Raw genomic sequence first — 17,216 nt, forward strand, 5'->3', positions numbered from 1 at the left:
TTTGTCCTCTTGTGTCCTGCTGAGTTATTGGCCATTGCAATTGCACTCTTCTAGAGTCTCGATTTTCTTTGGAGTAGTGTTCAGATCAGCCAAAAGCTATATGGCTTCTTGAGTAGCAGAACCCGAAGCAATGTATTCTGCTTTAGCCATGGATAAGGCAACTGTTGCTTGTTTTTGGCTTAACCAACTAGCAGCTCCTCCTGACATTGTGAACACATTACCAGTTGTTGAGTGCCTGACATTTAAATCATTTGCCTAATCAGTATCAGAGTATCCTAATAACTTTTCATCAACCAGTTTGTATCGTAACTTCAGATCAATAGTACCTTTGAGATGCTGGAGGATTCTTTTGACTGCAGTAAGGTGGGCCTGTGTTGGTGTAACACTAAACTTTGACACTTTCCAACAGCATGTGCTATATCAGGACGTGTAACTTTTGCTGCATGTAGCAAGCTGCCTAACATAGATTGATATTGAATTGGATCAACTTTCTTGCTATAACTATCATCCTGTACCAGTTTAACACTAGGATCCATTTGTGTAGCCACAGTATTTGCTTCTGAGAGTCTGTACCTTTCTAATAGTTTTATTAGGTACTGCTTCTGACACAGAGAAATGACTTGTTCAGTTACTTCAAAGTTGATGACTAGGCAAAAACGGAGTTGTCCCATGTCTTTCATCAGATAGACCCTCTTTCATCTGCTCAATTTCAGCCTTTTCTCCACTTTGGATACAAACACATGAATCTGCTCCACTCTCTTTGAACCCAAGAGATTTCAGGTGATTACAGAGTTTCTCATTCCAGCAGTGTGAAGATTGCTTCAAATCATAAATGGACTTCCTTAGTTTACACACTAACTCCTCCTTTCCCTTCTGCACATATCCTGGGGGTTGCCTCATATAGATTTCCTCCTATAGATCACCATTTAAGAAGGTGCTAGCAACATCCATCTGGTGAATCTGTAACTTTTTCTCAGCTGCAAAGGCTGGAAGGATAGTCGGTTTGAAGATAAATGTGCAACAAGAGACTGAAAACACTTCTCTGTAATAGACTCCATGCCTTTGCGAAAACCCTTGAGCAACATGTCTGCCTTTGAAACACTTCACGTCACCATTACCATCATACTTCACTCAGAATACCCATTTATTTTGGGTGGCTCAACTAAACTCCTGGTTTGGTTTCCATCAAAGCAAGACCAGCTGCAGCCTTCCATTCTTTAGAATACTCACTATTAATGGTATTGTCAATAGTAGTTGGCTCTTCAATTCATACTGCCTGGTAAGCTACATGACTAGTTACATTAGCAGTGTTAGTATATTCATCAATACCATAACGAACAGGTGGTCTCCTCACCCTTTCAGATTGTCTCAATTGCTCTGGCTGCTCATTTACATGTACTTCTTGTTCACTCTCCTTCTCGGATTCTACTGGAATTTCTGTAACTACTTTATCTGTATTCTCCAGCTCAAACTCGCTAGCATTTGTGCTCTTTTCAAACTCATTCTCATTGAAAACCACATCATGACAAGTACAGCACTTCCACTTTTCTCTAGTTGTGGAATATTAACAAATATCTTCTCGAAGAATGTAGCCATGGCTCGCTCCAGTCAAATGTACGTACATGTAATATATGCATGGTGTACTGTCCTCTTTGCAGGGGTGGTCACTCAGTAAAACGATGCTAGCCTTCTTTGAGCTGTAACTGAAAACAACAATAGACGAGACGTGAAAACTCGCTTGCCTTCCAGGGTACCATTAATAGACTCCTTATGCCACGGTACCACAGCATTGTAGTATCTAGTTCGTAAGCACAACAAAGTCTCTCATTCATGCCGTCCACTCTGGCCTGCTCCACTTGGTGTCTGGGCCCATAACCTGTCAAAGAACAACACCGCAGGAGTGCCACAGCAGCAACTTCATAGAACTGACTTATTATACTGTAGAGAGAATAAATTCTGTACAAGCACAATTTGTGACCGGGCCTGCGAGAATAGGGCATGTGGGCACATGATGTTTACCCACTTTTTCCAAAGTTTGTCACTCATAACGTTTTTCACCATAATGCTATGGCAATGCAAGTTTCAGCTCTTAGTAAGCATTTAATTGCCTTTAGGATGCAAGATACAGAATGCAAATATTCTGTTCCAATACTGAAATATGACCTGTAAAGTGATGGGATGTAGTTTGTGCCCACATGCCCTGTTTTTGCAGGCCTGGTCACATTTATAGGTGCAGAAATAGATTGTTCTAGAAATCCCTAGATCTGATATACAATGTTATAACTACATTTAATTAATTACACAATAATACAATTACATAATCGTTTATTACAACATCAACAGAATTTGGGACAAATATTCCATTGCTATAACAGAATCAGAACTGAAAGTCAGGCTCTTTGGTAACAGAAACTAAGAGCATTGGCTTTGCCTTGAGACTTGAATTTGGTGAGTAGTAATAGGAACTTAATGTCAGGGCCCTTGTCTGCAATCCATCACTGGAAATAATTTACATTAATTGAAATGTTCATGAGAGGATTGTGAATAAAAGGTTGATGAAAAGAGCAACTGGTCTGCCACTGATGGATGTACTGATGGAATTTTCCAGTGCTGAAACAGTTGCAAGACTCCTTGTCAATATGGGCATAGTTGTTGCTCCACTCAATGATAGATAAATGTTACAGGATGGATCTGTGACAGTACAGCCCTACTCCAAAAGAAGGAGCGTTGCATGCCAATTCTGTGGGTTAGGTATCACCAACATCATCCAGTACATGTGGAGTCAGAATTATGTAACTCCACCATTCTGTAACAACTTGTAAAGTGGAGTTAGTCTGGTGGCTAAATCTAACAAAATTGTTTGGAATTATAGTATAATTATATCTTTCTCTAGGCATAAGAATGTTTTGAGGCCTTCGATGGTGGAGGTTATCATGTGACAGCTCTGAGTTTGTTTAGGGACGAGGTTCTCAACAGGAATTATGCGTCCCACATAAGTAACTTTAGTTTCCCAGTATGGTTTAATCCTTAAATTTAAAGTCAATCACTAACTTGTCTCCGTGAAACAATTTGCCATTAGTCTGTAGTCCCAGTCAATTCTCAAAATCATTCTTCAAAGTCTCCTTATATGGTCACAGTGTAAATAATATTACTGGGAAGCCCAAACTGTAATAGCGATTATGTAACACATTATTGACTGAACCAGGAGTAAGAATTGTGACATTAAAACTCTGTTGAATGCTGAAAAATCTTCATGCCACACATGTATATTATCTCTATGTATAACACATGTATTAGCAGTAATCATTTACATATGTACATTTCAGAGATCTAACTTTAGAAAAACAATTTTGTTATGTTGTCATTAATACTGATTGCTATGTAAAATAATTTTGTATAATGGCTGCAGATGTAGGTGTGGTCTTGTTTACATACTAAACCTTGTTACAGGATGACATTAACTATAACTATTGCTTTGACATCCACAAATCTGATTATAGAGAGAAAGGGAGGACTGTATGATCGCACTTGGGTGGCAGGTACCTACATGTATCTCTTTGGTGTAAGCACCACCCATACACTTTTTGGTCACCTGCAGGTGTCAGTGTGATAGAAGTGGTCATTTCACAAATGTTTGCATATACCTTTGCTGTATTATTGCAAGTCATCTCAGCAACTCTTTTTACCATTTATGTATTTAATGTGAGTTATTTACTGTACTTAGTAGTGCTGTTTTAGTATTGCAAATTTATAGTCCCCCAGTCCACTGTAGTTTTAGTTTTAGCTCTAGTACCTCAAGTCAACTGTAATTTTAGTTCTAGTACCCCAGTCAGCTGTAGTAGTAGTTTTACTTCTAATACCCCAAGTTAATCGCAGTCAGTATTATTTCCAGTGCCCCAGTTTTAGTTATCTATTGTAAACAGTATAGTACACCAGTTTACTATATATAATCATGTTATCATTCAAAGTAATGGTTCCTTTTGCCTCTTGTAACCCCTCCCATGAGAACATGCTTTCCACAGGACATACTGTTAATGTACGAATTCATAGGCAATTAGAACTAAATTCCATAAAGTCGTCTAGAACATAATGCCCCTGTTCCACTTCCACATTTTCAAATGAAAAAGAAGGCGGTTTCAATTACTGTACAAAAGTAGTTCTAGTACCTTAGAACTAGAACAACAGTTAATGTAGTACTTATGAGTTATGTATGTACGTGTAACATACTCAACAGATATTAACATGCAATATGTGATTTTGTATTGTTACTTGTATTCACACAACATGTAAAATGAATAGCTTATGTTGGAAGTACCTCCCTATCTCTTCAACACAAACCTAACAGAATTTTGCTAGCCTTTACCATTTTATAACTATGCGAGATTCTTTACAAATCGCTTAAATTAAAACTAATCCTTCATTTTTTACAGTAGCACACTGGAAACTACAACTTCAGCTTATAACTCACAACTCTACTTTTAGTATTAATGATAGCTTACATAGAACTCAAGTTAACACTAAAAGTGTATTCAGCCATTCAAAATCTTGTGTTCTCATTGCCGTAACTCACAAAGACATAAAGCTATGCGCAAATTTAAACATAGACCTCTAATTTATCAGCGAATCTTTCCCTACAAAATTTGAAGCCTTCTCAGCCATTGCTAAAAAGCTAGTTTATTTAATATCAAGACTCACAGTAGTGAGTCGCGCAGCCAAGGAAAGTAGGGTGTGCAACTACCGTCAGTTATTTACATGAACGACTAACTCTAATAGAACACACACCTAAAACCTACCTTTAAAACTTTTCGTTTATAAAAAAACCTTGTGATACAACAAAACCTTTGATATATTATTATATAAGCGCATTACTAAGTAAGTAATCCCTGTTATGTTTTAGTAACGCCGCATGAAAGTATGCTGAAAACGTCGTATTCTTTTCCTTCTCCTTCACATACTCATTAGCGCAAGCCACCCATTTTTTGACGCTTATATCTTAGACTGTGTTAGTTCCACAACCTTGGATTTACTATCACAAGTTCTTTGGCTAGTCAAGTTTCTTCAGTACAAATCTTGGAACTCAACCTCTCTTGCGAGAGCCACCATAAGCGATTTTCTCAAAGTTTGAATCATTCACTCTTGCGCTTCATGGGACAATATTTGATATGTAGTTAAACATATGATGTAGTTTTGCTCGATTATGACCTGCCATTTTTCTGGGATGTGGTGAGTTAATTTCCATAAGCACGCTCATCAGATAATAACATCGCCTACGCTAATTTCTGATTTATTTTGCAGTCTTTTAGAACCCTATCTTAAATTTAAGACACTTCTAACTACAGCAGTGTTTATTTACAGTCGGTGAACTTGGTGAATTGGGCCGTTTATTTGCAGTCAATGCTAGGTAAATCAGTGTGGTGGACTCGGTGAACTTGCTATCTCGTGCTATTCTCGTAAGTGTTTGTTATTCTGTTATTATTTTGTAACATACTGGATTGTCCCTTAAAATGCACAAACAAAGCTTTATTGTGGGCTGCGTTAGCTACTTAAGACCCATTATTAAATAACAGCTGAATAACAAACACTTACGAGAATAGCACACGATAGCAAGTTCACCGAGTCCACCACACTGATTCACCTAGCATTGACTGCAAACAAACAGACGCTATATTGCACAATACGGTAATACCAAGTGGTAATACTGTATAGTAAGTTATAAACCTTAAGCTTACATCTTACATCTTAGGTTTACACCAATTTACACCTTATATTATCACAAAAAATTGACCAAAACCAACCTTGCAATGCCTTAACAATATTGGTTAGGTTAGCTATTCCAGGAGAATTTTAAACAATTTTAATTTGGTGTAGCACAGCTTAGTGTAGAGTATCCTAAGGATCATATACTTACTAACACCAAAAATCTGTCATAGGATAGTGGAGTTATAAGCACTTTTATCTTGTAAAAGGCTGGTAAAATTTTCTTCATTTTGAAGTTCCATTGGAAATGTCCCAAAAATTATACAGTGTATTTGAACAAACGCTTATAACTCAGCTTTGCAATAACATTTTCACATTCTGTTTTCTGATATAAATACCTTAGTAGATGGACCATAGTGTAACCTTTCGTATAAGACCCTCTCAGTAAAGGCCACTTCTGTAGAACACTGCTCAACAATGAGAATCTTATAGATACTCCATTAAGAGCAACTTCATTCTACTGCATCATATATAAGTGCTCATAACTCGTGTGCTTTTACTGTATGAACGCAAAGCAATGATTTTCTTAATCGTCATGATCAGGTGAATACGATGGTGAATATTTTATTGATTTAATTTCTTTCAGTGCATACCAAAGTGCACAGATTTTACCTTTTATAGAAAATAGAGTTTTACAAAAAAAAAGGTTTTGCTCTTTCAGTCACACATTTCACAATGTATATATAACATTTGATGGCTTCCAGCATTCTAGTATTTTGTGCCATAGTAGACTATACAACTATATGTATCTCACAATCTCATGATAGTTTTTGCCTAACACTTTACAGGTGAAGAGAGAAGGAAGCATCATACTAGTCATCTTTATTGTGTATCTGGTGGGGAGTTGTGGAGTTGCCATAGGTTAGTAGTGACAATGACATTTACAGATCTTATTAACAATTGCTCCATTGTCATTGTGTGTCACTTTGTATAGGATTGGTGATATCAATGTTAATGTCTAATGAAGGACCAGCACTGCAACTGAATATTGCAATGTCATATCCTTTTCTGCTACTAGGAGGTGATAATTTTACTGTTGTATGTGTAATTGTGAAATGTTAATACAATTTGTATAATAATTATGCAGGCTGTGAAGCATCCTGCATATACAAATTATAATGAGATTTTTGTGCTATAATGACACACTTTATCAAGACACACGGTAGTGTGTCGTGCGGCCCAAGAAGCCGGCGCGCCACACCCGTGAGTATATTGACAGGAAGAACGAAAACGTCATTTTCACACCTTTGTATCTCGGTGATCACTTATCTGATTGGAACCAAATTTGCTACACAGTTTCCCGCAAGCCAAGGGAGTCTACATTCCAAATTTGAAGGAAATCGCTCCAGCCATTTCCGAGATACGAGCTGCCAAAGTTTCGCAGGAGTTATGACCGATTATTCGCGTAAAACAAGATCGATTTGTTGTCACGCCTACAGGGTAAACCGCTTCATGGAATGAGTTGAAAATTGCTATGTAGATGGAGTAACCATCGTAGGAGTGCCTTTTGGTGGTTTGAAAGGAATCGAGATAAAGACCATGGAGATATGACACAAAACCCAACCTGTGTCACAATTACGCGATCGATTTTTATGAATAAAAAAGTATTAGTTTTCACGCCTACTAGGCAAACCGCTTAGAGCAATAAGCTGAAAATCGGTGTATAACTGGAATAATCTTCATAGAAAGTCCTTGCAGTAGTACAGAAGAATCGGATTACAAACCACTGAGTTATGATTCGAAAGCCAACTCCGTGTAGCAAATGCGAGATCGAGATACTCTAATAGAACAGTCACCCTAATAGAGCATTCGGCTAGTTTATTTATTCCATTATAGAATTTTATTACATCACAAGTTATTCTGTAGGGAGTTCAGCTGCAAACAGTTAATCTTATAGACAGTTCAGCAAGAAGACAATCACCATGTGGAGAGTTAAGCAAATATATCACTATAGAGATTCAGAACATTACAAGTCACACTGAAGAAAGTTCAGCTATAAACAAGTCATGCACTGTGTAGAGAATTCAGCTACAATTAAGTCACTCTCTAGAGAATTCAGTTACACAGAATTCAGCTACACACAAGTCACTGTGGAGAGAGTTCAGCTATAAACAAAACACTTTGCAGGGTGTTCAGCTGCAACAAATCAACCTTTAGAGCGATCAGCAATGAACAAATCAACACAAAACTACCTGTAGAGAGATAAGCTAGAAACAAATCACCCTGTAGAGAGTTCAGCTACAAAAAATCACCCTGTAGAGACATCAGCTAGAAACTAGACACAATGTAAGGAGTTCAGCTACAAGCAATCACCCTATAGAGAGTTCAGCTAAAACAAATCAACCTGCAGAGAGATCAGCTACAAACAAATCACCTTATAGAGAGTTCAGCTACAAACAGATTACCTGTAGAGAGATCGGCTACAAACAAATCAACCTGCAGAGAGATCAGCTACACACAAATCAACTTGTAGAGAGATCAGCTACAAACAAATCACCCTGTAGGGAGATCAGCTAGAAACTACATACAATGTAAGGAGTTCAGCTACAAACAAATCACCCTGTAGAGAGTTCAGCTAAAACAAATCAATTTGCAGAGAGATCAGCTACAAACAAATCACCTTATAGACAGTTCAGCTACAAACAAATTACCTTGTAGAGAGATCGGCTACAAACAAATCAACCTGCAGAGAGATCAGCTACACACAATTCAACTTGTAGAGAGATCAGCTACAAACAAATCACCCTGTAGAGAGATCAGCTAGAAACTAGACACAATGTAAGGAGTTCAGCTACAAACAAATCACCCTGTAGAGAGTTCAGCTACAAACAAACCAACCTGTAGAGCGATCAGCTAGAAACAAATTACCCTGAAGAGAGGTCAGCTACAAAAAATGACCCTGTAGAGATATCAGCTAGAAACAAATCACCCTGAAGAGAGGTCAGCTACAAAAAATCACCTTGTAGAGAAATCAACTACAAACAAAACAGTTTGCAGAGAGTTCAGCTACAAACAAATCAACCTTTAGAGCGATCAGCAACAAACAAATCAACCTGTAGAGAGATCATCTAGAAACAAATCAACCTGCAGAGTGATCAGCTACAAACAAATCAACCTGTAGAGAGATAAGCTAGAAACAAATCACCCTGTAGAGAGTTCAGCTAAAACAAATCAATCTGCAGAGAGATCAGCTATGTACAAATCACCTTATAGATAGTTCAGCTACAAACAAATTACCTTGTAGAGAGATCGGCTACAAACAAATCACCCTGCAGAGAGAACAGCTACACACATATCAACTTGTATAGAGATCAGCTACAAACAAATCACCCTGTAGAGAGATCAGCTACAAACTAGACACAAAGTAAGGAGTTCAGCTACAAGCAAATTACCCTGTAGAGAGTTCATCTACAAACAAATCAACCTGTAGAGCAATCAGCTAGAAACAAATCACCCTGAAGAGAGGTCAGCTACAAAAATCACCCTGTAGAGAGATCAGCTAGAAACAAATCACCCTGAAGAGAGATCAGCTACAAAAAAATCACCCTGTAGAGAGATCAGCTACAAACAAATTGCCCTGTAGAGAGATCGGCTACAAACAAATCAACCTGCAGAGAGATCAGCTACACACAAATCAACTTGTAGAGAGGTCAGCTACAAACAAATTACCCTGTAGAGAGATCGGCTACAAACAAATCAGCCTGTAGAGAGTTCAGCTAAAACAAATCAACCTGCAGAGAGATCAGCTACAAATAAATCACTTTATAGACAGTTCAGCTACAAACAAATTACCTTGTAGAGAGATCGGCTGCAAATTAATCAACCTGCAGAGAGATCAGCTACACACAAATCAACTTGTAGAGCGATCAGCTACAAACAAATCACCCTGTAGAGAGATCAGCTAGAAACTATATACAATACAAGGAGTTCAGCTACAAGCAAAATCACCCTTTAGTGAGTTCCGCTACAAACAAATCAACCTGCAGTGAGATCACCCACAAAAACGCACTTGTACAGAGTTCAGTTACAAACAAATTACCCTGTAGAGAGATCAGGTAGAAGAATTCACCTTGTAGAGAGTTCAGCAACAAAGAAACCACCATGTAGAGAGTTCAGCTGGAAACAAATCACCCAGTAGAAAGATCAGCTAGAAGAAGTTACCTTGTAGAGAGTTCAGTTACAAAGAAACCATCATATAGAGAGTTCAGCTACAAAGAAATTACCACGTAGAGAGTTCAGCTAGAAGAAGTCACCTTGTAAAGAGTTCAGCTACAAAGAAACCATCATGTACAGAGTTCAGCTACAAAGAAACCACCTGTACAGAATTCAACTACAAACAAATCACCCTGTATAGAGATCAGCTAGAAGAAGTTACCTTGTAGATAGTTCAGCTACAACAATTCACCCTGTAGAAAGATCAGTTAGAAGAAGTCACCTTGTAGAGTGTTCAGTTACAAAGAAACCATCATGTAGAGAGTTCAGCTGCAAACAAATCACTCTGTAGAGAGTTCAGCTACAAAGAAACCGCCATGTAGAGAGTTCAGCCTCATACAAACCACCTTGTAGAGAATTCAACTACAACAAATCACCCTGTAGAGAAGAAGTTACCTTGTAGAGAGTTCAGCTACAAAGAAACCACCATGTAGAGAGTTTAGCTGCAAACAAATCACCTGTAGAGAGTTCAGCTAGAAACAAATCACCCCGTAGAGAGATCAGCTGGACGAAGTCACCTTGTAGAGAGTTCAACTACAAAGAAACCATCATGTAGACAGTTCAGCTGCAAACAAATCACCCTGCAGAGAGTTCAGCTACAAAAAAAATCTCCCTGTAGACAGTTCAGCTGGACGAAGTCACCTTTTAGAGAGTTCAGCTACAAAGAAACCATCATGTAGAGAGTTCGGCTACAAAGACACCACCATGTAGAGAGTTTGCTGCAAACAAATCACCTGTAGAGAGTTCAGCTAGAAACAAAATACCCTGTAGAGAGACCAGCTAGAAGAGGTTACCTTGTAGAGAGTTCAGCTACAAAGAAACCATCCTGTATATAGTTCAGCTACATTTCAAGTCACCCAGTAGAGAGATCAGCTGCAAAAAAAATATCCTGTGGGGCATAGTGGGCATGTAATAAATATATGTATATAATTTGTATAATTACTAATAAAATCAAAAATAATTGAAGTACTAAAATTCTTAAGTTCCTTTCTTATTCCTGTAGTAAAGAAAAAACACATGGGTTAAAAAAGCCCCAAAGCCAGCCATAGGCCGGCTTTGCAGTATACAAATACAAAAAGAAGTGATATATAATCAAAAACAGCCAAGCTGTAAAAAAAGGTGCGGCCCCCAAAAAGGCCATAGTGAAAAAAGATGTGAAATCCAAGGTGGCGGCCAAGAAATGGCTGTGATGGTAGGTTAATGGTTACATTTTAATAACAACAATTCAGGTGAATTTGGTGCCAAGACCAAGCGGCACAAAATTCACCTGAATTTTTGTTATTAAAATGTAACCATTAACCTACCATCACAGCCATTTCTTGGCCGCCACCTTGGATTTCACATCTTTTTTCACTATGGCCTTTTTGGGGGCCGCACCTTTTTTTACAGCTTGGCTGTTTTTGATTAGATAGTATTATTAGTACTTTTAATCTAGTAGTAGTAGTGTCAATGTAGTAGTACTATTAGCAAAAGTTCATAATATACATACTGAGGAGAGTATCCTACTCTCATATACTGCTGTAGAAGATGCAACAACAAGGTGTTGTGGTTTGTGACATACAAGCAGTTGTAAAAGTGCAAGAATCGTTAGCACTCACAATGCCCAGGAACACCATATTTGCAAATGATATGGCAAGAAATGCCAATGCAGTTGTCTAAACCCATGAAATCATGCCTGTAGCAATGTTAATGTTGTTCAGTAGGCACACATTCAATCAATATTATGTTCAACTAATGACATCATTAATTATACAAAGAGAAACCAGAGAACTCAGAAGTGTTACACCATAACTTCACAATATGCTCTTCTACAGGCGTACTATGAGAATAGGATACTCTTCTCAGTATATATATATATATATAGCTATTTAAAAATTAATAAAATTTTTAAAAGGAAGTAGGGATTGGTATAATATAAATGCTACAAAAAGTAAGGAAACAAGCTCAAAAATATTACAGCTGAAATGAGAAATGATCCAGCTGTAAAAAGTAAGGAAACAATATTAGACAACTACTTGCTAAAATAAGACACACTTTAATGCCTACTTTTGGCTAGCTAGAATCTTGAAATGAGACCATCAAATTAGCCAAAAGTAGGGATTAAAGTGTGTGTCATTTTAGCAAGTAGTCGTGTAATCTTGTTTCCTTAATTTTTACTGCTGGATCATTTCTCATTTCAGCTGTAACATTTTTGAGCTTGTTTCCTTACTTTTTGTAGCATGTATATTATACCAATCCCTACTTCCTTTTAGAATTTTTATTTTTTTAAATAGCTAGTTTGTTTACTTTTTTTGTCTAACTAGCTACCTATATTATACTCTTTTTGTTTTCCACATTGTATAAATATCACCTGAAGCAGCTATCTTTCACCTTCGTATGCAATAAGCGCCTCTAAAAATAGTTAACGTTCTGTTTTTTAAAGCTATTACAGCAACTGTTAAAGGCTTCAGCTGCATTTCTAATGGCCTAAATGTTGATGATTTTACAGTAAAACATTGCTGGAGAGCCCACCATTAAGAGTGGAATCCTCACTTTTAGAAGTCTGGATACCGAGGTGGATCCACCCCTCAAAGACATTATCAGCTAGCTATCTCACAAAAAAAGCTAAACTGGTAATTAAGACTATATAAAATGAGTACCCAGCATTAATAATTGCTAGAGACAACTCCTTGGGTACTACACTCGTTCACCCTCGTCTTAAGCACATGTACTCACACTTTGTTAAAATCACGTGTTTGTGTAGTGGCGTTTGCTGCAACTATTAAGGGCCTCAACTATCAATTATCCTTCGAGAACAAAGAAGCAAATGAATGATGAAAGCAAACAACATGGTGCAGTGGACAGAACGTTATCGGAACAACAGATTCGTGAATCCGCCATCATTACCTTAGCTGTCTGTAATTTCTGGAACCGTACACCTAGCGCAACCATGTATTACAGCAGGCAAGCTGGCAGACGAAATCCAGATAAATTTCAAACTTTTAAAATTCACTGTATATCGAAACATTCAACTTTTCGCTTCGTTTAACCAAGGTACAGCATCATTACAGTAGTACTAATGTATTCCTAGTTTTTTTTTTCAGGTAAAACTTATTGCAAGGTTGTTTTTTTAAGGTGCAAAAATCCATGAAACCATATGATTTCTTACCAACCCCTACTATACAGCACTATCGTACTGTTTGAAAATGAACTCTTAGTAGTACCATTGTTATTCTATTATTAGTACAAGTAGTGTACTAGTAGTACAATACTATAGAAGCTGAAAGGAAAGTAAAAGCTGTAACTATAGTACTAATAATAGTACCATTAGTAGTAGTAGTATGTAGAACTAATGATGCACTTTTGAACTACACTGTAAATAGTTCTAATGTGTGTCACAATAATAATTATACAGTGTAAGTTGGTATATATGGTGTTGGAATACCCGCTACACATAATTAAGTAAATATAATATTGAGTATTTATCATCAGTTGTGCATATACATAGGTGTGCTGTGGCCAACTGAATCATTTAGTGATTGGCTGAAGATATGTAGCAACTTATCTCCTATCACTTATCCTGTAGAGGGTATTAGAAGCATACTACTAAAAGGTAAGTTGCATGTGACTGCTTGTGACTTTATCAATTATCATAGTGTGTAGATGTATATACATGTAGCATTGTCACACCATTGTCGTAGCTGTACCAATGTCACACCATTGTTGTATCTGTACCAAATGTCACACCATTGTTGTATCTGTACCGAATGTCACACCACTGTTGTAGCTGTACCAATGTCACACCCATGGTGCAGTGTACAGAATGTAATTGGAACAACATTTCATGAGTCCGCCATCATTACCTTAGCTGTCTGAAATTTCTGGAGCCGTACACCTAGCGCAACCGTGTCTTACAGCAGGCAGGCTGGCAGACGAAATCCAGGTAAATTTCAAAACTTTTAAAACTCACTGTACATCGAAACATTCAACTTTTCACTTCGTTTAACCAAGGTACAGCATCATTACAGCAGTACTAATGTATTCGTGGTTTATTTTTCGGGTGAAACGTATCAGTTGCAAGGCTGTATTTTAAGGTGCAAAAATCCATGAAACCATATGATTTCTTACCAACCCCACTATCGTACTGTTTGAAAATGAACTCTTAGTAGTAGTATTGTTATTCTATTATTAGTACAAGTAGTGAAATACCATGAAGATACAATGAAAGAACCAACAGTGTGTTGTAACAATTACATGATTGAGTTTTGCTAAGGGTTGTGTTAGGTAGCTACTGGCCGAATGCCACATACAATTGTAACCGGATGTACGAAAATCCGATGCAATCACACAAGCCTAAAATTACAGTATACAGCATTGAATACAATGGGTGAAATATTTGCATATTATTGAAAAATTCTGCACAATTTTTGAAGCCTTTTTCATAGTGACTGACAATAAAATCCTAGATACCATTTTATTTGCCTACTTAAGAAGAGTTGGAAAATCTTTGTTTTGTTAAAGTGGACCAAAGGACATGCAAGTTATGGGCATTTGTGTACGTCACATCAAAGCGATTATATGTGATCGTGATCAAATTTTCTTTACTAATTTTGCTTTTGTATGAAAGGCGGTAAAAGGAAAAACTTACCCAGTAATCAATTACCTTATTTATGGCTAACATAATGGTGAACATATTAACTCCGTACATCATTCTGTTCATAAGTTACAAACGTTTTAGTAAGTGCCTGTAATGTATTTACTCTATACTTGCTGTTCAAATCAACCTTTCTGTTGTTGCTACTTTGTAGGGCTGTAACTCCAAAAGTTATTGGCATATGAGGCTGAACCTTTGCCAGAAGGTACACTTGGCTAAGTAGATTATGATTACTTAATAAACAGGAATTTGAAAACTGCATGATTGTGTTGGGTTTTCACAGATCTGGTCGCCATTATTAGCATAAAGTAATTACAATTATTATTCTGTTATTACAGGTAGGGGTGTACTGATTATCGACTCGGCCGATATATCAGCTACTGATATGGCAATTTTTGCAATATCGGTAAATCGGTACAGTTGTTTACATTGTACTGATATTTGCGCAGCGTTTTTTGTGTTGATAATTATTCCTATTAATGCCGTTTGCCACTTTTTTTAAATGTGAACTGAAATGTCTTCATCTTTGTGTGGTTCTCCCTTAAGTCCAACACTAGAACCATCGTCGTTATTTTCAGACACAGTTACTACCACCTCGACGGCTGTTTCCTCAGATGAAACTGTTACCGTGACTTCTGGAGCTGAAGAACCGCTAGCTAGTGGCTTTGCCGCTTTCAACGCCTGTTGCTCCTAAGCCAAGGCTTAAGGTTGTGTGGAAATCACCAGTATGGGAATTTTTTAGTGTGTGCCAAACCAAAAAAATGTGTGGAATGTGAGGAATGTGGAGAGGTAGTGTTGCGGAGGCAACAGCAAGGCATTTACTATTTCAAATTTGGTTAGCCACCTGAGAGTTAACCACCCACTTGTGTATCAGAAATTCTTTAAAATTAAAGACAAGAAGGAAAGTCAAAGACAAGATGTAAGGAGGGAGAAGGTGGAGTCTGGAGGCTTCACAGCCTTACATCAGTTGACGCTGCAAGGGAGTCAAGATCGCTTTAAGCCATGAGACATCAATGATCCCAGAGCTAAAGTGATCAGCAAGAAATTAGGTGAAATGATTGCTATGGTTTGTCAACCCATTTCTGTTGTAGAAGATGTAGGTTTTTTATGATTTGTTGGTGCATTAGAGCCTAGGTATAAAGTTCCTAGCAGAAAATATGTGACTAAAACTGTACTAAGAAAAATTGACGTGGGGATCAAAGCAGAATTGATGAAGAAGCTACATGCCCCCGGTATAGAATACAACAGCTTTACTACAGATGGGTGGGGTACGAATGTTGCTACACATTCCCTGTTGAGTCTGACGGCTCATTGGGTTGAGCAAGATTTCACAAAAGTATCTGCAGTGTTGTGTGTGAAGGAGTTGGAAGGTTCACATATTGGAAGTGCTATTTGTGCAAAATTTACTTCTATGCTTTCAGAGTGGGACATTGAAAAAGCAGTGTACACTTAGTATTACGTGACAATGCTGCAAACATGGAAAAAATAGTGAGAGATGCCGCCATTCCAAGTTATCAGTGTTTTGCTCATAGCCTCCAGCTTGTAGTCAGTGATGGTGTGCTGGCCCAATGATGTGTAGTTGATTTGCTTGCAATTTGTGGACACATTGTAGGCCATTTTAAGAGGTCTACATTGGCATATGGAAAGTTTAAAGAGATTCAGAAGAGCCTTGGGTTGCCTGAACATCAACTGAAGCAAGATGAGCCGGCCCGTTGGAACTCATCATTATACATGCATGATTCAGTCAATTGTTGAACAAAAAATGGCAATTGCTGCATATGGTGTTGATGGATCAATACCTGTGCTTACTGCTTCACAACTGGATATTGCTTCCAAAATTATCGATACCTTGTCACCTATTGAAGAAATAACAAGAAATGTTTCTGCAAAAGCTGCACCAATATCCCAAGTTATACCACTTGTAAGAACCTCAACTAAGGTATTAGAAAAAGAGGCTGACAATATTGGTGTGTGTGTGCCATGAAAAGCAAAATGCTAGATTCACTGCATTCAAGGTTTGTTGATATTGAAGACAAAGATTTTCTTCTGCTTGCTACGTTGTTAGACCCAAGATATAAAGATAAGTTTTTTAGCAGTGGATCAACACGTCAATTCAGCAAGAGGTTGCTACTGAAAGAATATTTACATGCTAAAGAGGAGACTGAAGTATATGAACCTGCAGTAAAATGAATTGCTTCAGAAGAAGAAGTAGTAGCAGCAAGCTTTGGGGTTGTTTGTCAGAAATCATACAAGAATCCAATCAGTCTGTATGTCCAGCTACACCCACTGGTGAAGACATAGAACCTGAAGTTGACCAGTTCCTTTCTACCTCCTTGATAGATTTTAAGAAAGGCAACCCATTCAAGTGGTGGCAAGATCATTATAAACATTATCCAATATTAGCAAAGGTGTCACAGAGATATCTTCCTTCTCCGGCAACAAGTGTTCATTCAGAGCATCTTTTCTCTGGTGCTAGTGAGGTTTATGATGAGAAACGGTCTCGGCTACAGCCAGAATTAGCTGAGTCACTATTGATGATTAAGTACAACTTTGCATTAGTTGGAAATGACTATACTTACAGCAGACAGTAACTATATAACAGTGTGAGTAACTA

At 37.7% G+C, this 17,216-nt stretch overlaps 1 protein-coding gene across 2 annotated transcripts in view; it reads left to right on the forward strand.

Annotated features, from left to right (window-relative positions):
- Positions 1–17,216, forward strand: part of LOC136238967 (ABC transporter G family member 20-like) — a 73,609-nt gene that overhangs the window by 46,991 nt on the left and 9,402 nt on the right. For both annotated transcript variants that reach the window (XM_066029689.1, XM_066029696.1), the window contains exons 17-21: positions 3,451–3,539; positions 3,599–3,702; positions 6,546–6,618; positions 6,692–6,778; positions 13,457–13,561. In XM_066029689.1, coding sequence (XP_065885761.1) covers positions 3,451–3,539; positions 3,599–3,702; positions 6,546–6,618; positions 6,692–6,778; positions 13,457–13,561 — 458 coding nt within the window. The remainder of the gene's footprint in view (positions 1–3,450; positions 3,540–3,598; positions 3,703–6,545; positions 6,619–6,691; positions 6,779–13,456; positions 13,562–17,216) is intronic.

The sequence above is a fragment of the Dysidea avara genome, chromosome 1, assembly GCF_963678975.1.
Source record: "Dysidea avara chromosome 1, odDysAvar1.4, whole genome shotgun sequence".
Classification (NCBI taxonomy): Eukaryota; Metazoa; Porifera; class Demospongiae; order Dictyoceratida; family Dysideidae; genus Dysidea; species Dysidea avara.